Raw genomic sequence first — 21,794 nt, 5'->3', positions numbered from 1 at the left:
ATCCAGTCATTTGGCAAAGATGCTAGAGAGAGGAATAGTCACACTGGACAGAATCACAACTGAATCCTCAGCAATGAAGGATCTGAGCCAATCCCCTCACTCCATTGAATTCGGGACCCTGAAGTCCTTAAAAGGTGCCCCAGCATATTCCTGAGCTTACTCATTCAGGCAAGGGCAACGGTGGCTCTAATACCAGGAATCCTATCTCTTCTTCAGGATGATTCCCATTTTCTACATTAATCTCTTAATCTTAATCCATTAGGAACTGCTCATCAATCAGGTTAGACATGAGACTGATTTAAAATTATAACTCAATGTCACATTGGATGTTGAAAGATGATAGCACTTTGGACAAGTCAAAAGGAGTGGGCTTGCGTCTCATTGTGACTTAAGGCAAATGAATAAACCTCAGTATCCTCCCCTGCACTTTTTCTATAATTTGGAGGTTTGGAAAGTTTCATAAGTGACTTGGCCGGGGTCACACAGTCAGGATACATTAGAATCAGGGATTCAAACTGTGTTTTCCTGAATTAGAAACCAGTTTTTTCTCTCCCCTATCATTCTGCTTATTATGATCATCATACTGACATTATTGTTCATGTTAACCTTATTGATATTAACATTATTATTAATTGAGATTTTTTACAAGACTTGGGATTTTACCACATAGGAAACTTCTCCAATGATATAAAATTAGCCAATGGATCTGCTGCCTCCTGGGCCTCCTTTTGTAAAAAAGGCCTCAACCAACTCCCATTGTCCTATCAAACTTTTTCCTGGCTTGTGGGTTTTAAAACCAAGCTTCTGCTGCTATAGACCATGGTGCTTCCCTGAGCTCTTGGAGCCTTCTCCAGCTGAAACTACCATCATCTCTACCTCTAATGTCCTTCTAGAAGATCTTCTTCTCCCATTGGTGAGGTCCTCCTGAGCCTCCACTTATGAAGAGGTCCAAGTTAATCTTTATCCCTCTCCTAGTCCAGTCATGACTTCTAGTATCCAATTATCTTCTTCCAAGGAGTGAAAAGAAGGACTCCTACTTTGTGATTACATTTGGATCTCCAGGGCTCAGCACATAATAAGCATTTAATATATGCATTTCCTTCAACAAGCATTTATTAAGCACCATGGATGTGCTGGGTAATGTGTTGGGCAACAAATGTACAAAGACAGAAAGGAAATGTCCCCTGCCCTCAGGAAATTAACATTCTCTTGGGAAGAATCAAACCCGGTAGACACAGAAAAATAAATAGAAAAGATAGACAATAAAAGACGAAGTCTTTTCCCTTGCTTAACGACCAGGATTTAGGGAGGGATAGAGGAGAAGAGAGAAGTAGAGTGGAGGGAACAAATCTCAATCTTACTTATTTACTCTCTGCCTAATTCTGGGCAAATCACTTTTTCTTTCTGGACCTCAGCTATCTCATCTGCAAAATGGAGCCAATCATACCTGCTCTCCCTCTCTGGTTAAGGGGCTAGAGCTTTGTAAAATGCTACGTAAATGAGAGTTATTATTAGAGGGAGAAGTGAGGATAAATCGGGAGCCTGCACCAGGGATCACAGATGGCTCAGTAAATCTAAAGATACTTCTTTGGCAAATGAACAAAATGAAGGCAGATAGCAAGTTGTTGTGAAATAATAATAACTCGTGTGTGTGTGTGTGTGTGTGTGTGTGTGTCTTATAGATCAGAGACCCACAGTTAGAAAGGACTTCACAAATTATCTAGTTCAAATCCTAATTTTACAGACGAGGACACTGAGATCCAGAAAGGTCGAATCACTTGCACAAAATCCCACAGCTAACAAATGGCTAATTCCAACCCATGTCCTCTGACTCCAAATCCAGCTTTCTCCATTGCATTGTACTTTGTACATTCTTCTCAATATTCCCCAATGTTCCCTTTCTGGTTTTGTACATCTATCATCCAGCACATCACGTGCCATATCCAAGGTGCTTAATAAATGCTTGTTGGAGGAAGAGCATCTATTAAATGATTACTTTGGACTAAGCTAGCTCTATGTTAAGCCCCGGAAATCCAAATGCAAGCACAAAGCTCCATAGGGATTGAGAGAAATGGTTCAAAGGTTTTAATCCCATTTTACAGCTCAGGAAACTGAGGCTCAGAGAAGGAAGTAACTTGCCATTGATCATCACCAAGACTGGAATCCAAGACTCCCAACTCTGGAAAAGTCAAAAGTTTTCCCCCATTTCTACACTACTTCCCACCAATGTGGGACAAGGATTGGGTATGATCTTGAATCTAACTACTAGAGTACAGGGAGGGTGTTCTAGTGGATTGAGTTTGAAGCTTGGAGTCAGGAAGTCCTGAGTTCAAATCCTTCCTGATATTTCTCAGCTGTGCAAGTGAGTCATTTGTCCCCTCTGTGCCTCAGGAAACCCTAAACTCACCCCCTAAGTTATAGACAGGTTGTCATCCATATGGGCGGAAGGTTCAAAATCCTAGAGTTTGGTACCTACAAGGGTGGAATTGGGACTAGAGATTTAAGCTGGGAGGGACCTGAGATGCAGATGAGGAAAGGGAAGTGAGTGGTTCCAAGCCACCCAGGCAGTCTACGGAAGGAGCCTGATCTGAAGCCAGACCCTCTCCCCCTCCAAAGCTGGCCGTCTTCCCATGACACCAGAATCGCCACCGCGGCTTTAGGGACTTGCCCAGGATCCCAGGGGCCAAAGCCAAGACTCGAACGCGGGTCTCCCGTCTCCAAATCTCGCTCTGCATCAGAACTGGGGCTCCAGTCTCCCGAGAGGGAGGCGGCGTGACAGGTGGGCCAAGGATCTCCTCCCACAGCCTCCTCACTCACTCCCCCACCCCACGGATATCTCCAGCCTCCAATGCAAAGTGTTAAATCTGAGAGAGGAAACGCACGGCTAGATCAGGGGAAAGAGGAATGAAACATATGTTTCGTTGGAGCTGGGGAGTTGATGAGGCAGAGAGCTGCAGAAAGGGGGTGTGCCAGATGGCAGGAGAAGGTACAGGGGAGAACACCCTGGTTCCAGCAACGGCAGGGAGAGCAGATGTAGGAGCTGAGGAGGGGGAGGATGGGAAGAGGGTCCATCAGGCTGGAGGGTAAAGGACCCACACACAGGCAGGGAGGAAGCCCAGGGAAAGCCCCGGCCCGGATGCATCAAGGGGAGCAGACCCTTTGGGTCCGATTCTTTGCTAATATACGAAGTTTAGAACAGAAAAATCTAGTTAATTCACTTCCTATTAAAGGGGGAGAAGACTGAGGCTTGGAGAAATGATGTGGCTCCTTCCTAGGGTCACAGGGATAGGCATTGCACCTCTTTCAACCTCAGTTTTCCCAGTGTTACTACGTAAAATGGGGAGAACGATCCATGGAATATCTCCCTGGTAGAGCTGTTCATAGTCACCTAGAGAGAGAGTTCTTCAATGTTTACAGAGTATTTTATGCATATTATCTCATTCAATCCCCACAACAACCCAGTAAGGATTATTGTAGGAGGTATTATTATCCCCATTTTACAGGAGAGGAAACGGAGGCAGGCAGAGGCTAAGTTAACAAGGTCACATAGCTAGTGTCTGAGGCAGGATTTGAACTCCAAGGCTAATCTCCAAGTACTTCTGCCTCAAAGGACCACAAATCTAGAATTAGCAGATGCTTACAGCCCATCTAGTCCAAATCCCTTATTATTACAGAGGAGAAAACTGAGACCAAAAACTATTAGTTTTATCTTTTATTTTTTAATTATTAGTCCTGTTTTGGTATCAGGATAATTGCCTTGAATCTAGATCCTTTGACCCCACATCCAACCTGCATTTAAAATCTTAAGACCCTGAATTTGAACCTTCAGGGGTAACTAGTCCAGCCTCTGTCCATAAAGATTTAAAAACTGAGTCCCAGAGAAGCAAAATGATTGGTCCAAGGTCACACAGCTAAAAGATATCCAAAACAGGGTTCAAACACAGGTCTTCTGATTCTACGGCAGTCTAAAGAGAAGCAATTCCTAATCCTTTTCACTTGCGTATGCTCCCCCAAGACACGTAGGGCTTGCCTCCATTAAAATAGAATTATCATTTGGGATTTCAAATGCAAAGAAAGGAGCCTTGGAAGTTTATGGGTTATTAGGATCCATAAGAATCTTAGCACTCTAAGCCAAGGGTATGTTAGTAAGTGTGTAACAAAGAGTTTTCCAAAAAACACACACACGTGTCGTAGGACACACTTTCGAGACATTGTTAACCTCTTCTCCATCACTTGCCTAATCCATCGCTAGACAATCAACAAAACACTAGACCGAGCCCTGATTGTGGCCAGTTTCCAGGATGCAAATCAGCTCCTGGATCTGGGCCCTAACATTTTACCAATGAGGTTCCTAAATCCAGAAAAGTTAGGTGACCTGACCAAGATCACACGGGTAATAGGTGACCAAGCAGAGCTGTCAGGTTAGGGCCCTCCCCCCCGATTCCCAATGCCACAGTCGGTTCTATTCTGCTAGGTTTTCTTTCTCAGCCACTCTTCTCCTTAGAAGAAGCTTCCAGCCAAGGAACAGGCAGCTGGAGGCAGGGCAGAAAAAAGCCATATATCATAAGCGGGGCAACATTCCTGCTCCTATCGGAAACCACAAATGTAAATATGTCCAAGCCTTTATATTTATCCCCACACACACCAGGCTGCTAATCAGAGGCAGAGTCCGGGATGAGAACTGCATGCAAAAAATGATTTTGCTCAGCCAGGAACTTTGAACTTTATTCAAAACATTAATGAGCCCAAGGTTATGGCTTTTCAGAAGTTTCTGTCCCTCTGTCCCGCTCGCTGTTAGAAGCGGGACACTGCTCTGATTCATCATCCAGGGTTCATAGGACCCAAAATGGAGGAAGGCAGCTTAGAAATCAGTCCGTCTTACAAAAGGGGAAACCGAGGCCCCAGGAGAAGGGAAGATAGCGCACAATTCTGGATTATTGTAGAGTTTGTGAAATGTCCGATCGACATAACGTATCTGAGGTCATCCTAGCTCCAGAACCAAGATTCAGATGCTCTTAGAGCAGTTTTTCTCCTGTTACTATCCGATCATGAATTCACTTAGTTCTATGCATAGGCAAGACTGATACTCCACAGTCATAAAACTAAAACTGGAATAGACATAAAAAGGTTGTGTAATGATGATGATGATGATGATTTAAAATACTTTAAGATCGGCAAGCACATTATCTCATTCGACCCTCAGCTAATCCAGTCAGTCCCGATGAGAAAACTGACATTCAGACTCTTAGTGACTTGTTCAGGACTCTGACTCCAAAATCAGCCTTTCCTTTGGTCCAACAAATATCTATTGAAAAGACAACTGAAAACTTAACATATAACCATATATAGGTTAAGATATATGTTACATATGATGTATAGTTTTTGTGTTTTATATATATATGTTGTATTGAGATATATAATATTTATTATATATATAATTATATATAATATATACTAAAATGATGTATAATTGTATATAATGTATACTAAAATTATATATATAATTATATATAATATATACTAAAATAATATATAATTATATATAATGTATACTAAAATAATATATAATTATATAATATATACTAAAATAATATATAATTATATATAATATATACTCAAATAATATATATAATTATATATTATATATAATAATATACCATGTGTGTATGTGTGTGTGCATCTCAGATGTAATCATAATTCTGAAAATCTATACGATATGAAGAGATGTTTGAGTACCCCCTCTCCTTAATGGACAATATCAGACAAGAAGCTATGGGATTAGCCAATGCATTGAAACCATTCCATAAAATCACGACTGATAATCACCCTGCCCTGATTGGAAAGAGTAAAGAGCTCCTAGTGGAATAGAGCAAAAGAAAATCTGTAAACAACAGCAAAGAGGCAAATGGTCCTCTGGGTCCTCGGTGGAGGTTCTAACATTATTTGTATCATTTTAACGCTGGTGGAGAAGTGGATCGCCCTCCTGACAGCAGCAGGGGCCAGGACTCCTTCTAGAGCACAGACTTTATTGGAGGGATTTCATCAAAGCCTAGATGACCACTCGCCAACATTGTCAAGGGAATCATTCTTCAGATCTGAGCTGGCCTGGATGGCCCCTGCTCCCGACCTTCTGATCCTGGCCTTCCATGATTCTGGGATAGGTTTGGAACTAGTTGAGATCATAAAATTATTGATATGGCGCATGAAAGGACTTCCAAAATCATCTCATTTTCCCAGAGAGAAAAGTGAAAGTCAGAAAGTGGAAGCGGTCAGGCCGTTGTCATACAACTGGGAAACCGGGAGCAGAGTTGGAACTCAAGTTGCAGCCTCCTGACTCAGAGACCAAGGCTCCTTCCAGGATCCCACTCCACCCCTCCAGCCCCACAATTCCTCCCGACTGTCCCTCGATGATACTGCAGAAAGGGTTAGAAATCGCTGTTTTCTTCTACGGACAAAGGCACACAAACACACAAACGCACACCCCGAGCACACCCCCAAAGACGATGGAGGAAGCCAGACTGCTTCTTTGAGGGAACAATATTTTCAAAACAAAAACCCTCTGATAAACAAGCGAAACAAACGCATCTGTTTACAATAAAGTGTGTTCTCTTAAAACGTGGAACTCGCCAGTTTACAATACACTCTGGTATGTATGTTTCCGTGGGCAGACGTGCTGCATTTCGGAAGTAACACGTATTTTAAGTGACTCGGAGCCATCTCAGGGCCGTTTAACTGCCTACGAGATAGTAAAAATAAATGCCCCGGTCTCATAAAACGCCATGATAGGTTACCGAGAAACAACGTCTACCTTCTTGCGACAATCTCAGACTCTCCCGGGCCAACCATACATCCACCCAATGGGGCTATCCGCTACCCCCCTCAGAAATGTAAAGTTTGATCATTTCCTGCCTCTTCTATGGGCATTGATATGAGAAAAAAAAACCAGACTCGGTGATATTTGTAGGGTGTATATTTCAGATTTTGTCTAAAAGTAAAAACTGAAGCTAGATCCTGACTATGAATATAGGATGCAGGGTGTTGGTTACCATTTATGGGTTGGAAAGCTTTTTTTAAGGTGGTTTACAGAGTGTTTATTGGTAGAGAAACGGTCTTGAAGTTGGAGTGCCTTTTGGAAAGATGAGCTGGTGAAAGGGACTAGATAAATAGCTGAGAGAGAGACTAAGATTTCCAGTTCTCAAAAAGCAGTAATGGACAGAGCTATACTTAAGCTGCCCCTAGAAGTGATATACAGAGCTGGAAGAGAAATTATCTAACCCAACAGACCTCCATTTTGCTGAGGGGGAAACTGAGGCACCAAAATGTTAAATGATCTGCTCAATATCCACCAGTATGAAGGGAAGACCCTATCACGGTCTTGAAATCTACTACCAATGAATTAGCCCACTTTATAGGAAACTGTCCTTTGACTTTCAACCTTAGTAGTAGGGAGAAGAAGGGAGTCATTCCAGATCTCACTAATATTTGCTTCTGATTTGAGGTTTAAAAAAAAACCCTCTAAGAAAGACAGAGAAGTGATGTGAGAAAAGTGATGTTTAGAGCTGAAGAGGTCTGGAGTCCAGTACTGGCTCATCTACTAACAAAACTAATAAAAAATGTTTTGGACTAAATTTTTAGGCTCTTCCAGATTCATTTTCCTTTTCTTTAAAAGGAAACGACTCTATCAATATTTGAGAGATAAACAAAGATGGAATCAGTTAAAATGGTGTAGAGACTGTGAAAAAGCTGGCACACTGATACCCTCTTGATAGAGCTATAAACCCAATTGATCACTTCATGGAATTATTTAGAACTGATCATTTAAGCCAAGGACTATACTACCGGGGATAGTCCTCACAGAAGTCAAAGCCAGAAAAAAAGAGTTCTATAGTCACAAAAACAGTCAAAAAACTGGGAACAAAATGGGTACCTTTGAATTGGGAAATGGGTATTTATGCTACTTAAATTGAAATTTTATTCATTTGAAATTATGCTGAATAAAGTGACGTGAGAATAATCAGAACAATTGATACAGCAACAGCAATATTATAAAGAAAGACTTAGCTACTCTGATCAACTCAATAACAAACCATAATGTCCAAAGGACTCAGGATGAAACATGCTATAACTACCACCAGTGAGAGAACTGATCTGCTCAGAAAGCAGATTGAAATATATTTCTTTTATTTTTTTCTTGGAATATGGTTAGTGAAGAAATGCATGTTGCATGTTTTTACCTGGTTTTTATTTTTCTATCCTTTTCCAAGGATGGGGGAAGGTAAGAAGGCAAGAGAAAATTTGGAATTAAAATAACAAAGAAAAGTTGATTTTAAAAAACAAATTATACTATTTGAATGTAATGGAATCAAATTGCTCACTAGAAATGATGAATGTGATGAATGCAGAGAAGCATGAGACGATTTCTATGAACTGATGCAAAGTAAAGTAAAAAGACCTAGGAAAACAATAAACAAGAAGACTATAATAATATAAGTAGAACGAACAACCACAACAAAGCAATGGAAACTTCCATGTTGATTATAATGACCAAATTTGGTCCCAAAGAAAATTATGAGAAGGCGCTGCCCTAACTTTTTGCAGAGTTGGGGGACTATGAGTGCGGAACATATTTGAAGATGTGTTGGCTAATATTTTTTTCCCTCTCTGCAGTCTTTGCTATAAGTGACAAGAGAGAGCATGATCTAGTGAATAGAGAACCTGACTAGGTTCAAGCTCTCCTTCTGACACATGCTTAGCCACATCTTTTCATTTCCAAGAACTCTGGGTTACTTTTTTAAAGACTATAAATTTCAGATTATATATTGCTATGCAATGGCAGAGGGAGTTTCCTTATTTGCCAATGCCAATGAAATCACAGGACCATCCCTACCCCAGTCTCCACCCAATAAGGAATGGCTCACAACAAGGGGAAAGTGAGGACATATTAAGAAATGTGGGTGATATAAAAAACAAAAGAGTGATAAAAACTATTTTTAAAAAGAAACAATGAATATAAGGAATTTGCAGAAACATAACACAGGCAGGCTTGACAAACCAATGCAGATTGAAGTCCTCAGAACCTAGAGAACAATAAATATAAGGACTATAATGATGTTTATAAAGATCAATTGTCACGACCAATCTCAGTGCAGAATGGCTGATGAAACACATCTCTCTCTCTTAACTAGGATTTTGAAATTGTGAGAACATTACCTAACCTATCAGATTTGATCTTTGCATTGGTTGTTGGGTTCATGTAAGTTTGTCTTGTTACAAGGAAGGGTTGATGGAAGGAAAAGAGAGACAGATTATTGGGAAATGATTCTGCCATAAAACAAAAAAAATCTATCCAAAATATTTAAATAAAATGAGGGAAGAAATAGGCCTTACACTTTCTGATAAAGATGGAATGGACTCAAAGGGAAGATTAAAACATAAGTTTTTGGACATGGTTGATATAAGAATTTGTCTTGCTTGACTGTATAAAAAGGTGTTTTTCTTGATTTCTCATTAGGCTGTTAGAGGGAGCGAGAGGGAATGTGGATCTTTATTTAAAATTTTTTTAATAAAATGAGAGATTTGAATGGAATGTTCTTTAAGATCTTTCTATCTATAAGTCTATGATTTTGTTCATATATTCTGAGAGAGACCAATTAAGATTGCAAACAACCTTCTGAAACTGGGTTGCATTCAGTGACATAGGCAGAAGACTGATTTAGAATCAAGGGCATGGATTTTAATACCAATGTGACCTTAGGCTCATCTATACAGTTACAAGGTGATCTCTGTGGTCCTTCAAGGCCAAATTGTAAATAACCTTACATCTTGGAAAGACACCCTTATTGTTCCACCTTCTTTTCCCAAGAGTCTCTGGGCTGTGATGAACCCGACTCCAGGAAGTTCCTGAGATTTCAAATCAGAGTGAAGAGACCTCAGAAGGCACCTCTTAGCCCATTCAGTAGCATCCTTTCCAACTTTCTTGACTGGTAATCTTTCAATGTCTACAGGATCCTATCTTGGGATGGGAAATGCTAGAGCTCTTGACTTTCCACTTGGTGACAGGGTCTAGGAAGTGTCTAAAGCTGACAAGCTGGTTCTTCTATTGAAGAAGAGTACCCCAAATGGCCTCTTTAAGGCCATTGAACCAGGAGCCAGAGCAAACACTGAACTTTGTCTTTGGCTTCCTCTTCCCATGCTGTAATATCCGCAATGAAACTTGGAAGAGAGCCAGGATTATGATTTTAGACTCAGAATTCAGCAGACTATTGATGCTCTCCATTTAGGCCAAAAAAGAATCCATGCTAACTGTGATCTCAAGGTTCCAATACTGGACCAGACTGGAAACTCAATTGTTGAATCTTAGAGAACCAGAAGGGTCCTTGGTGGACATCAAGTGTCCAACCTACATGGGAGAGGTATCCTGACTCTAACACACCCAGCCAGTGGTCCAGCCTAGACTCATGGCCCTCCGGGCAGATTATATTTGCTCTTGGAGAAACCCTTTCCATTCTTGGTCTGAAGCTTTTCCTGACATTGAACCTAAATTTATCTCTTTCTCACTTGCTTTTCCTAGTTGTAACCTTTGGAGCCAAACTGAACATGCCTTATTCCTCTTCCATATGACTTCTGAACATGTCTCCCAAAATCTTCTCTTCAAGGAAAACCCTTCCCCAGGAAGGCTGAGGCTAACAGCAGATAGCAATGAAACTCAACCTGTGGACCTGACAAAGCTTGGATTTGTTACAAGGGGTTCATTTCATGTTAATGAGTCAAAATAATAAATAGTGAAACCAACCTTCTCTAGACTGAATGTGTCTTATTTGTTACTGTGTAAGACTATAGACCTGGGATTTCCCTAAAATGGGGAACTCCTTGTGTGGGAAATTTCCTTCACAGATGCAAATTAGTAGCTCTTCTATAACTTATAGTATTAGTACTAAAATACCATATGTGACTCTTTTTCAAAAGTATATAGAGTTGCTGTGATTAAGAGAGATTGGGACCTGAGATTTCACTAGTCTGGGTAGCTAGTTTGTTCTGCAACTTATAGTCTTTAAGAGCTATTTTTGTGGTAATGAGAAGCTAAATGATTTACCCAAGAACACACAGGCAGTATATTTCAGAGGTAGGACTCGAATCCAGGTCTTCCTGGCTCCCAGTCTATTTCTGCATCTATTACACTAAGCTGCCTCCCATGTAGCTATTCAAATACAAATTTATTCCAAAGTGTTACTGAATTCATAATAGCTTTTTATCAACGCAATCAATATGCTAACTGTAATACAACTCTCATGTGAAATGTGGGGGAGTTTTTCTTTTTTAAAGGGGGCCCTATTTCTTGCAAAGGCTGAGAATTTGTGATCTAAAGAATGAAAAAGGACTGGGAGATAGAGAACAGGAAATGGGTTTTCCTCAGAATTTTACAGTCTCAGAAGGATGGTTTTGTTTGTCTTTGCTGGTTTGCTTAGCTCGATTTCCCATGTTACAAAAAAGCAAAATATATAATATGGCAAGTCATCGTCCAAACCTTGGCCCAAAAGAATCTTTCCCCATTAGAACACGGCACAGACAACAGCTCTCAGCTCAGCATCCCAAGAGAAAACAGAAGACCAGATTCAATGAAGTTCCCCTCCCCCCAAACCTCAAAATAAGTTTGGCCTAAATACTCTTTGAGCCCAACCACAACCCCTCAACTCACTAACAAGGGCAGTGGCTAAATCCTGAAATGATTCCCTTTCTAGGATGCTACTGGATCCCTGTAGGTTGGGAGAGAACACCCTCGACACAAATCACCCGACGCTGAAATTAGCCGGCAGGGAAGGGAAATCAAGAATACATTTAAAAGTAGTGGTTCCCCCAAGCTTCCACTTTTTCCAGAGTCCTGCAAGCTTCTCAGTACCTACCCAACAACAGAAGAACCAGGAGATAACAAACATCCTCGAACTTCATGAGGAAAGGGGGGTGGGGGGGAGGGAATCCATTTAAGAAACATTTTTTCCCTACCTGTCGATGATGACTGGGTCTGAAGGAGTCTCATTGCGATTGCCACAGCTCTTCTTTTCACAGCACCGACTGCAGGAAATGGAGGGGAAAGGAACAAAAATAGGCTGAAATACACATGATTCAAGGGCCTCTGGTTGTCCCCAGAGCAATCACTGAAGATGGCGATCTCCCACTCATCCTCCAACTCACACCAATTCTAATTGAATCACAAACAGTCCTGAGCCTTGGGTGCAAAAGGGTGATGAGCCATGAGTCAGAATGACCCTGGGGCTTTGGGCTGACTCTGGCATGAACCTGCTAAATGACAGTGGGCAAGTCACTTCCCTTTTCTGAATGTGTCTCCCCCAAAAGGAAGGTGCTGGACTGGAGTAATCCCTTCTAGCTTTGTCATTCTTTGAATCTGGGATTTTATTTAAAAAAAAAAAAACTGTAAACTCCTAAAGGGTAAGGATGGTAAGGATTCTTTATCTACCCACAAAGAACCTTATACAATACTAGGCACATAGTAGATTCAGGAAGGAAGGAAAGAAGGAAGGAAGGAAGGAAGGAAGGAAGGAAGGAAGGAAGGAAGGAAGGAAGGAAGGAAGGAAGGAAGGAAGGAAGGAAGGAAGGAAGGAAGGAAGGAAGGAAAGAAGGAAGGAAGGAAGGAAAGAAGGAAGGAAGGAAAGAAGGAAGGAAGGAAGGAAAGAAGGAAGGAAGGAAGGAAGGAAGGAAGGAAGGAAGGAAGGAAGGAAGGAAGGAAAAAAAGAGGGATGGAGGGAGAAGGAAGGAGAAAAGGAAAAATCAATGTAATAAAGGGAGACAATGCTATGGGATGATCAAGTTATATCAGTTTAGCTTTAAAATGTCTTATGTACATTTCCAGAGTGATAGACGCACCTTTCTAATTGGAGTTAGTTTAGGCTAATATAACAAATAAGCAAAACAAACAAACAAACAAAAACAATTTGCAGGAAGTAAGCACTAGCCACCTTAACAGTAGTAGGGAGTAGACAGAAATGTGCTAGACATTAGAGAAAGTTCATTTCCTCAATTTAGCAAACATTTATCAATCATCTACTCTGTATAAATATTGTTGGTCCAGGGTCAGACTTTGTTGTGGTTAATTGACAAAGAAGACAATATAGAGCTGAAAGTATGATTATAAAACCTTATTCACAAATGTAGGAAGGACCTCAGAGATCTCTTAACCCAGGACAGACATTATTTGGTTTATTCAAATATGGAGATACAGGAAGAAGTTGGGGCCTAGAGATGGTATGAAAATTAGGAAAAACTGACTGAAGAAACTTTCTAGAATCATTCCAATTCTTTCTCTTCTTGAACCCTATATTCCAACCAAACACCCTGCTTGTTTTGCCCCCCCCCAACTTGGAATTCCATTTCCCACCTATGAACCTTTGCAAAAAGTGATCTCCATTCTCAAGTACTTTCCCTCTAAAAATCCTTAGGTTCTTTCAAGGCTCAGTTCCAGTGCCACCAGCTAACCTGCAGGGAATTTCCTGACCCACTTAGTTATTAGTACCCTCTCCTTCATCCTCAAATTATCATACACTTATATATCTACAACTCTTGAAATACAGGAAGTACTTAATTTTTTTTCATTCATTTAATTCATCACCTCTCTCCAAGTAGAGCTGTGGGGGTTTTTACTCATTTATTTTGTATCTCAATGATTATTATGATTTTTTTACACATAATAGTATTATGGTAAATATTTGTTGAATTAAATTAGATCAGATTGCTTATCAAAAAAAAAAAGTAAAATATACCCAGTTCAAGCGACACCTGGGAACTTCAACCAAATAATCAAAGGAAACTAAATGTGGGGTATAAATTGGAGACCCAATTCAACAACTATTTATGAGAACCTACTATGTGCCAGGCCCTATGCTAAGGGTTGTGAGTTTAGAGACATATCCCACCACGCTATCTGTCCCTTGCTCAAAGAAACTCCAGAATTCCAAGTCTGTCCTGGCTATTTTCAACCACACAGTCTACAGCCTACACTCACTCTGGCCCTGGTGTTATTACCATATTGGGGAACTGTTCAGATTTGGCCAGGGATATAATTCTGAAATGGCTGAAATAGAAAACAAAACAAAACAAAACAAAACCTGTTGTCCATACTGGACAAGGAAAAAGTTAGCCACCATCCACTGGCCAGTGATTTTGACAATAGTGAGAAGCTATGTAGCAAGAGGGATGGACATGAATCCAGAAGACTTTGGGTGAAATCCTTCCTAACTATGAGCAAGTCCCTTAAGTTCTCAAGGCCAGAGTTTCCCCATTTGAAAAAATAATAGATTTGGAGAGGATGGCATCTTAATCCCTTCCAACTATATGTCTCCCATCCCGTAATTCTAAGTATTATGGACTATTTTACAGAGCAGGATAATAAGACACAGAGAGAAGGGCCTTACTCCTAAATCAACCACCATTCACTGTCATCTGTTTACACTCTATCCCACTCCCAACCTCCATTACTACCTTGAATCAAAAACAGATCTACTCTTCCATACCAGGATAGATAGATTTAATAAATGAGGAACTATAATTTTAAAGAGTCCTGATTGTGAAATACACCAGAGAAAGTCAAGTTAACTCGTTTCAACAAACATATATTGTCTAGTCTGCATGTAGGAGGACTTGGGGAGACATTATGAGAAATAAGATGAGGCCCTATCCTCCCGGGCTGTACAAACTGACAGATGCTATGAACTTTCATTAGATAGGTTCTTGAGAACTTTCACCAAATCAGCTAAAAATAAAAGAGAAAAACCTTCTGAAAAAACAAATTTAACTACAGGAATTTTTTTAAAAAAAGATATCTTGCCTATTGCCTTTGAAATTACATTAGTTCTTATTTTTAAATTTTCAATCCAACCCAAGATTAACACTAATAAAAAGTCTGGTTCTCTCTCTCTCTCTCTCTCGCTCTCTCGCTCTATCTCTATCTCTCTCTATCTCTCTGTCTCATTCCTTTATTTCTCCCATTGCTCTAATAATGTTTACATCTTCATAATGTCAAGCAGCAATGGCAATCACTCAAGAAGACTCGGGAGTCAAATCATGCAGCTCCATTCCCAAGGAACTCAGGACCATCAACCTGGATTATCTCAGCTGACATCATCAACATGTCAACTGACCCCAGAGTGGGCATGACTGCTGAGCTAGCTGCATGGGATTTCAGAAAGAAAACACACACAGAGAGCAATGTCAAAATGGGCCCATCTGCTTAACTTTATCAGGAACAGTTCTGAGGAGGACGAGTGAGTTTGCAAAATTCCTCAGCTGAATTCAGTTGCCTTTCCATGGGGATTTCCTCAGGAGGAGAAGAAAAACAGATAAAAATGTAAGATCGGTGCCAGAAGAGTATAATTGTGGGGGATTAACTTTGAAGAAGTGAATCAAATTCAAATATAAAAGGGTGGGTCTTTGTATCGGGACTCCACTAGATTTTCAAAATCATAACTGAATTTTTAAAAATCCCTTTAGTTTGGAATTTATATACACAGAAATTTTCATAGTGCCTGGCACATATTAAGTAAATAATAAATGTTTATTGAACCAATATTGAATTAAAGAATAATCATAAAAGTAATTCCCAGCAATACTCAAGAAAGGATAGGATTCCTTCCCTAAATCTCTGTTTCCTACTCTGTGAAATGGGAATTATAGTCTTTGCTCTCCCTTCCCTATTCTCATCTTATAGGAGTTTATAACTCTTAAAGTACTGCATGAGTATGAATTGTTATTATTAATTTTTCAAACGGTAATAAAATGCCTCCTCCATCAGCTGGGCTTAATCCTGATTTGTTTCGAAAATGAAATCCAATCCTGTTCACCTATGTTTCTTCTAATCCTTAGCTGCTACATAAAGCCTTTCCTAATTCTGTTCTAGCTTCAAGAGACACAGTAGATAGAGTACCAGAAAAACCTGAGTTCAATCTGGCCCCTTATGATCTATGTGGATCTTGGCAAGTGGCTTAATACTGGTTGCCTCAGTTTCTTCATCTGTAAAAAGCTGGAGAAGCAAATAGCAAACTGCTCCAGTATCTTTGCCAAGAAAACCTCAAATTGGGTCAAAAAGAATCAGATAGGACTGAATAACAATTCTTCTCCCAAATTACCTTAATGTACTTAAATATAGTTTATAAAGCCTTCTATATGCACATATATCCCTTCCCCAATAGAATGTAAGTTCCTATAAAGCAGGAACAATTTCTTTGTTGTTTTTCTCTCCCATGCCTGGAACATAATATAGGGATTTGCAAGCACATTAATAAATGCTTCTTAATCTATTATGGCATTAAAGCAGAAACTTTAGTTCACAAATTTAGTGCTGGAAGAAGGGGAAGAGAATAAATTTTTATTAAGTTCCTACTCTGTTTGAGGCCCTTGACAAGTATCTCATTTAAGCTCACAATATTTCTAGGAAGGTAGAAACGACTCTTATTCCTGCTGTAAAGTCGAAGAAACTGCCCAGGATTCCATAGTGTGTAAGCATCTAAGGCTACATTTGAACTCAGGTCTTCCTGACTCCAGCCCTGGGGCTCTAGCTGCCCATCTGACTTCTCAGAAGTCATAGAATCATAAGATTTAGAACTAGAAAAGAAAACAGAGACCATCTAGCCCCGTTCTTTCTCTCCAGGGAAGAAAACAGTGGCCCAAGGAAATTAAAATTACCTTCCCAAGTTCATAACAGTAGAAAATGGCAAAAAGAATTTAAATCCAGGCCCTCTAAGAAGGGGGTAGTTCTTTCCACCATACTGTACCACTCCAATCAGGAACTATGAGTTTAGGCTCAGAGATCTGAGACTTCAGAGACTCAGATAATTCCCATGATTCTCCTCTTCACTAGGTATTATAGCTTAAGGCTGAAGATGACCAAGTCTGAGCCCAGGATCAGGTTGGTTCAGTTTGAAATGCCAGGAAAAGGCTGAAAAACTAGTCCTTGGCCTGATTAAGACTGTGCTTGTGTGTTTCTAGCTAACTAAGAGAAACTCTAGAGGGCCATCACTTTCCCCAGAAATAAAAATGAAAGTGGTTTCCCCATTGAGTCTGTTGGTTTTGCTAACTCCCATAGTCCTCTATTCGCCCCAGTCTCTGTAAGACTTTCACTCCCAGAACTTCTTTCATCCTCTCCCCGACTAAAAAGAGTATTTTCTGGGTGAATGGGGAAAGGAGTTGGAATACAGTCGGAGAGATACCACGGGGACTTTCATTCTGCTGAACCTGGCACAAAGAGCTGTGAACTTTGGTGCCAGGAGACCTGAATGCCCATCCCTGCTATTCCACTTGCTAGCTGCATTCCTGTGGGCAGGGGATTTCCCCTCTCTGAACACAGAGGGTTATAAACAAAGTGGAAAAGAATCTCATCTAATCCATGAGTTCTTAACCTGAGAAGTGAAGGTGGATGAGGGAAGGTACATTTTAATTTTGACTAATTTTGGAAACCTATGTATCCTTCTTAAATGTATCTAAAAACATTATTCTGAAATAGATTTCCAGAATGCCATAGAACTATGAATACAATGAAATAAACATTTATGTAGCATCTACTCCATTAAAAAAAAAGCATTTATGTAGCATCTATTCCATGCCAGGGATTATGCTGAGCACTTTGCAATATTGTTTCATTTAATCCTCACAACAACCCTGAGTCTAAGTCCAGAATTTTATCTACCGAGCCACCTAGTTGTCTCACGAACCCCCCAAAATTTTTTGAAAGCCTCCCATCTAATCCAAACCCAAGAGCATCAAAGTAGCATGTGCTCAGGTCTAGAATTAAAATCAAACTCATCTTCTTAAATTCAAATCTGGCTTCAAACTTGCACTAGCTGTGTGACCCTGGGCAAATCACTTAATCCTGTCTGTCTCAGTTTCCCCATCTGTAAAATGAGCTGGAGAAAGACATGGCAAGCCACTCTAGTGTCTTTGCCAAGAAAATCGCAAATAGGGTCATGAAGAATTGGATGTAAGTGAAAACAACCACACAATGACAAAGTGTAAACATTCCTTTTATAGAGATGAGAACATGGAAGGCCAGTTACTAGAATTATCAAATGATTGTTTGTCCAAGGTCACACAGGTAGGTCGTGACAGAGCCAAAAATTGAATCATGGCCAATAAATCAATCAACAAGCCTGTTGTGTGTCAGATATTCAAAATATAAAGACAGGTAGTTGCTCAAATCATTTTTTTTAAATGAAACAGCCCCTGCCCTCAAGGAACTTATAGTCAATCAAAGACCCCAAGACCAATAATAGGTCTTTAATGTCCTATGTTATTCTCTCTTCAATATGTCCTTAGTAGATAAGTCTATTAAATATTTAGATATGGAAAATATATAAAATAAATTCAAAGGACTGGAGAAGAGGAAATAAGCAATTGTTGGATCTTGTTACCATCATCATTGTTCAATTCCAATTTATGATCTCATTGCTATAGCCACCTTTCTATAATGCCTTAAGATTTACAGATTTCCCATGACTATTTTTGCTATTATTATTATTATTATTATTATTATTACTATTGCTACTGTGGGAGAAGAGACAGCCCTAAAAACGGGGTCAAGCTTCTGGACAAGACCATTGCCCCTCCAAAAAAAAAAAATACTGCTTTTCAAATTCAGCCCTCAACTTTCCAAAATCTGTCTCTAATTTCAAACTCAAATAAGCGCCCAGCATGGCGGCCTTTGTTTTGTTCTCTCCTCTTCAACTCCTCCCTGTGATTGCATAACAAAAGTGTCTAAATTCACACCATCTGGCCGATAAAGACACTGGCCCCACTGGCCGGCTGGCCCATCTGATTAGGCTCCTGTCTAGCCTGAGCCTTGTGGCGAAAAGTCACAGCTGTGGGGCTTTCCAGCCCTCAATACAACTCTGTTATTAGCCAGCTGTAGGCCTCGAGACTACTTCTGTTCAAATTATAATATCTTTTAACCCTCTGAGCATTGAGGGCGCAGGGGCGGCTGGCAGCAACAGAACGGAGGAGAGTTCTCCTGGCTAATAATTGGCAAAATGAGGAAAGGAGGGGGCAGTTGAGAAGAGTGGGATAAAGTGATTTCTGGGGAAATTTTTTTCAAACTTTACTGCTCTCTCTCTTAAAGATTAGTGCACATATCTGTGTCCCCTTTTCACTGGAGGTTAGTTAGAAACATGGGGAGATGGGGGAGCTATGTCCAGTTATGTGCAAATGAAACTAATTATGTTCTCTAACTACTAGGGAGCAGGGCCCTTGAATCCTGTCTCCCATGTTGTGTTGCAAAAGCTAGAGATAGGAAAAACTTTTATCCTCCATAGAGTCAAGTGCTCTAATGGGAAGGGAGGCTAAGAAGGAAGTCTGCCTGGGGTACAAAGTAATAACAGTTACATTGACATCACCTTCAATTGCACAAAGCTTTCACTCATGAAGGCCTTGGATTTTTCACTACAATCCCATCATTTAAGGAATTAATGTTAGCCTTATTTCCCAGATCTATATCCTTTGCCTTTAGTTAGCCTCTCCCATATTGTGTCCCCATCCACCCAACCAACACAATGGAAGCTGTCTGACTTCAAGAACAGTTTTAGAAATTTTGTAAAAACTTTGGATCCCTAGTTCCTAGCATAGATATTTGGGGGGGGGGGGAGAGAAGAAGGAGATATATTTGTTTTACAGATAAGGAGAGAGGTGCCAGACTACTAATTACTTTGTGGGAATGGGGACACTCCAACAGGAAAGCTCCCTCCAATTGCTTAACAGTCTCACAGAACTGCCTCAGGATACTGAAAGAATAAGGGACTTATCTAAGGTCACACAGCTAGTGTGTTCATGATTTTGGGCTGGAACCCAGGGCTAACTCTTCTATTTACTACATCCCCTCAGCCTAGCACACAGTAGGAAGTTGAGAAATTCTTGTTCCTATAGATAAGGTACTTAACTAGAGTTACTTAATAATAAGTGTGGGAACTAAGTCTTGAGAGAGAGAGAGAGAGAGAGAGAGAGAGAGAGAGAGAGAGAGAGAGAGAGAGAGAGAGAGAGACAGAGACAGAGACAGACAGAGACAGAGAGAGAGAGAGAGAGAGAGAGAGACAGAAACAGAGAGACTCTCATTTAGCCACTGAGAAGAATCTTAAAGTGGGAAGGAGGGGTGGAACAATAGCCAAGCTCCTCCACTGTTCTCCAAACTGCCGAGAAGTTCCAGCGCATTAAATTTTTATATTCTGTTGCTAATGCAGACTAAACTAGAGCCTTTTAAAAATTGATGCCTGCCGCCTCTTATTTAAGCAGCACGAAATAAGGAGGCTTGGATTGGATTTTAAAACAAATCCAAATATCGCTGTCAGGCGGGCCTCGCAGCTGGGCGGGGTGGGGCCGCCTCATTTAAATCGCTAGGTGTAATTCGCCAGACAATGGGCAAGTCCCGCTCGGGGAGGGTGTCTCCAAACAAAGACGTTTTAGGGGCAGCGCGAGGGGAGGGGGTGAAGGAAGCCGAGGCCGGCCCTTTGATTACCCCCCTCTCAGCCCCGGTGCTCTGGCCCTTTAATCTAGGTGGCGCGCACAGAGTCCGTGTCGGGATTGGATTTTCCAGTCGGGCAGAGGCCGGCCCGGAGGCAGCGGCGGGCAGCCCGAGCTCAGAGCAAAGAGCGCCCGGGGAGGGAGGTGGGAGGCGGCCCGGTCGCCTCCGTCTGTCAGCCAACTCCAGCTCCAGCCCCTCACGGGAAAGGAGACCGGCCTCCCGGCCTCCGCGGAGGCCCAGTGGCTACACTGAACTTGAGTTTGTTTTCATAATATTTGGGCAGACCCCAAAAGCAAACACATCTGATTGTCATAGTTTCTCTCGGGCCACGCTGGGGAAAGAGGGAGAGGCGGCCAGAGTTGCCGGCAAAGAGGCCAGAAATCAGTCCAAGGGCCCTTCCTTACTGAAGAAGCAAAATAAATAAATAAACAAGTCCTCAAACCTCGGGGGTGAGGCTGAGATAAAGCGGGAGGAGGGGGTGGCTTCTTTCTCTCAAGCTGGAGGAGGGAAAGGATGCTTTCTTCTCAAGCGGGTGGAGTTGTCAGAAAGCAGGGACGAGTAACCAGAAAGAGACTTCTTGCACAGAATTCGAAATCTGGGCCTCCTCTCCCCCGCCCCCACACCCCCGCAAAAAAAATATTTTTTTAATTTAAAAAATAAATAATTCCCTTCCCCCCCCTTCTTTATGATACTTCCAAACCCGCCTGCCAGTCAAGGAAATAACTAATACCGCCCCCCCTTCTTGAACCCCCTAAAATACTGGAAACTAGGGGATTTGATCCCATTAAACTCTAAAAAGCAAGGGGGAGCCGGAGGCGGAGCAGAAGAGCCCGCACCTAGAGCAGTCTATCTGTCAGAAGCCAATGGTAAACTCTCCCCGGCTGCAAATAAAGATTTCCCTAATCCTCCCCGCCCCAGTAGGACCCGGGCTCTCCACATCTTTCACTAGAGAAGGAGCTGATCCGGGCTTGCTCCGCTGTAGGTCGCTGCTGCTGGCCAGCCGCAGGAGGACCGAGGCAATTTCCCTTCGAGGTGAACTCAGAGGTGATACATTTCCGCGCGCGGAAATGAACTTAGAAAACATACGGGTGGCTCCCCCAAAGCCCGTTTTATCTGCCTCGGCTAAACACACCTCCCACACAATCTCTCTTCCCAGCCCAAGGCGAGACTTAACACCTCTGCGTAGTGCACAGATGGATTAAGAGGACCCCAGTACGTTTAACTGAGGTTGGACCCGGTCAGGGCTAGGCAAATGTTAGCACCCGGTACCCCCCGCCCCAATCCGCGG

At 41.4% G+C, this 21,794-nt stretch overlaps 1 protein-coding gene across 1 annotated transcript in view; it reads right to left on the bottom strand.

The window, feature by feature from the left end:
* Nucleotides 1-21,794, bottom strand: part of EBF2 (EBF transcription factor 2) — a 257,455-nt gene that overhangs the window by 228,041 nt on the left and 7,620 nt on the right. Inside the window, exon 6 of the mRNA XM_051974158.1 lies at nucleotides 12,001-12,069. Coding sequence (XP_051830118.1) covers nucleotides 12,001-12,069 — 69 coding nt within the window. The remainder of the gene's footprint in view (nucleotides 1-12,000; nucleotides 12,070-21,794) is intronic.

This window comes from Antechinus flavipes, chromosome 2, assembly GCF_016432865.1.
Source record: "Antechinus flavipes isolate AdamAnt ecotype Samford, QLD, Australia chromosome 2, AdamAnt_v2, whole genome shotgun sequence".
NCBI lineage: Eukaryota > Metazoa > Chordata > Mammalia > Dasyuromorphia > Dasyuridae > Antechinus > Antechinus flavipes.
Note: the sequence above shows the minus strand (reverse complement) of the source record. Positions and strands in the feature narration are given on the sequence as shown.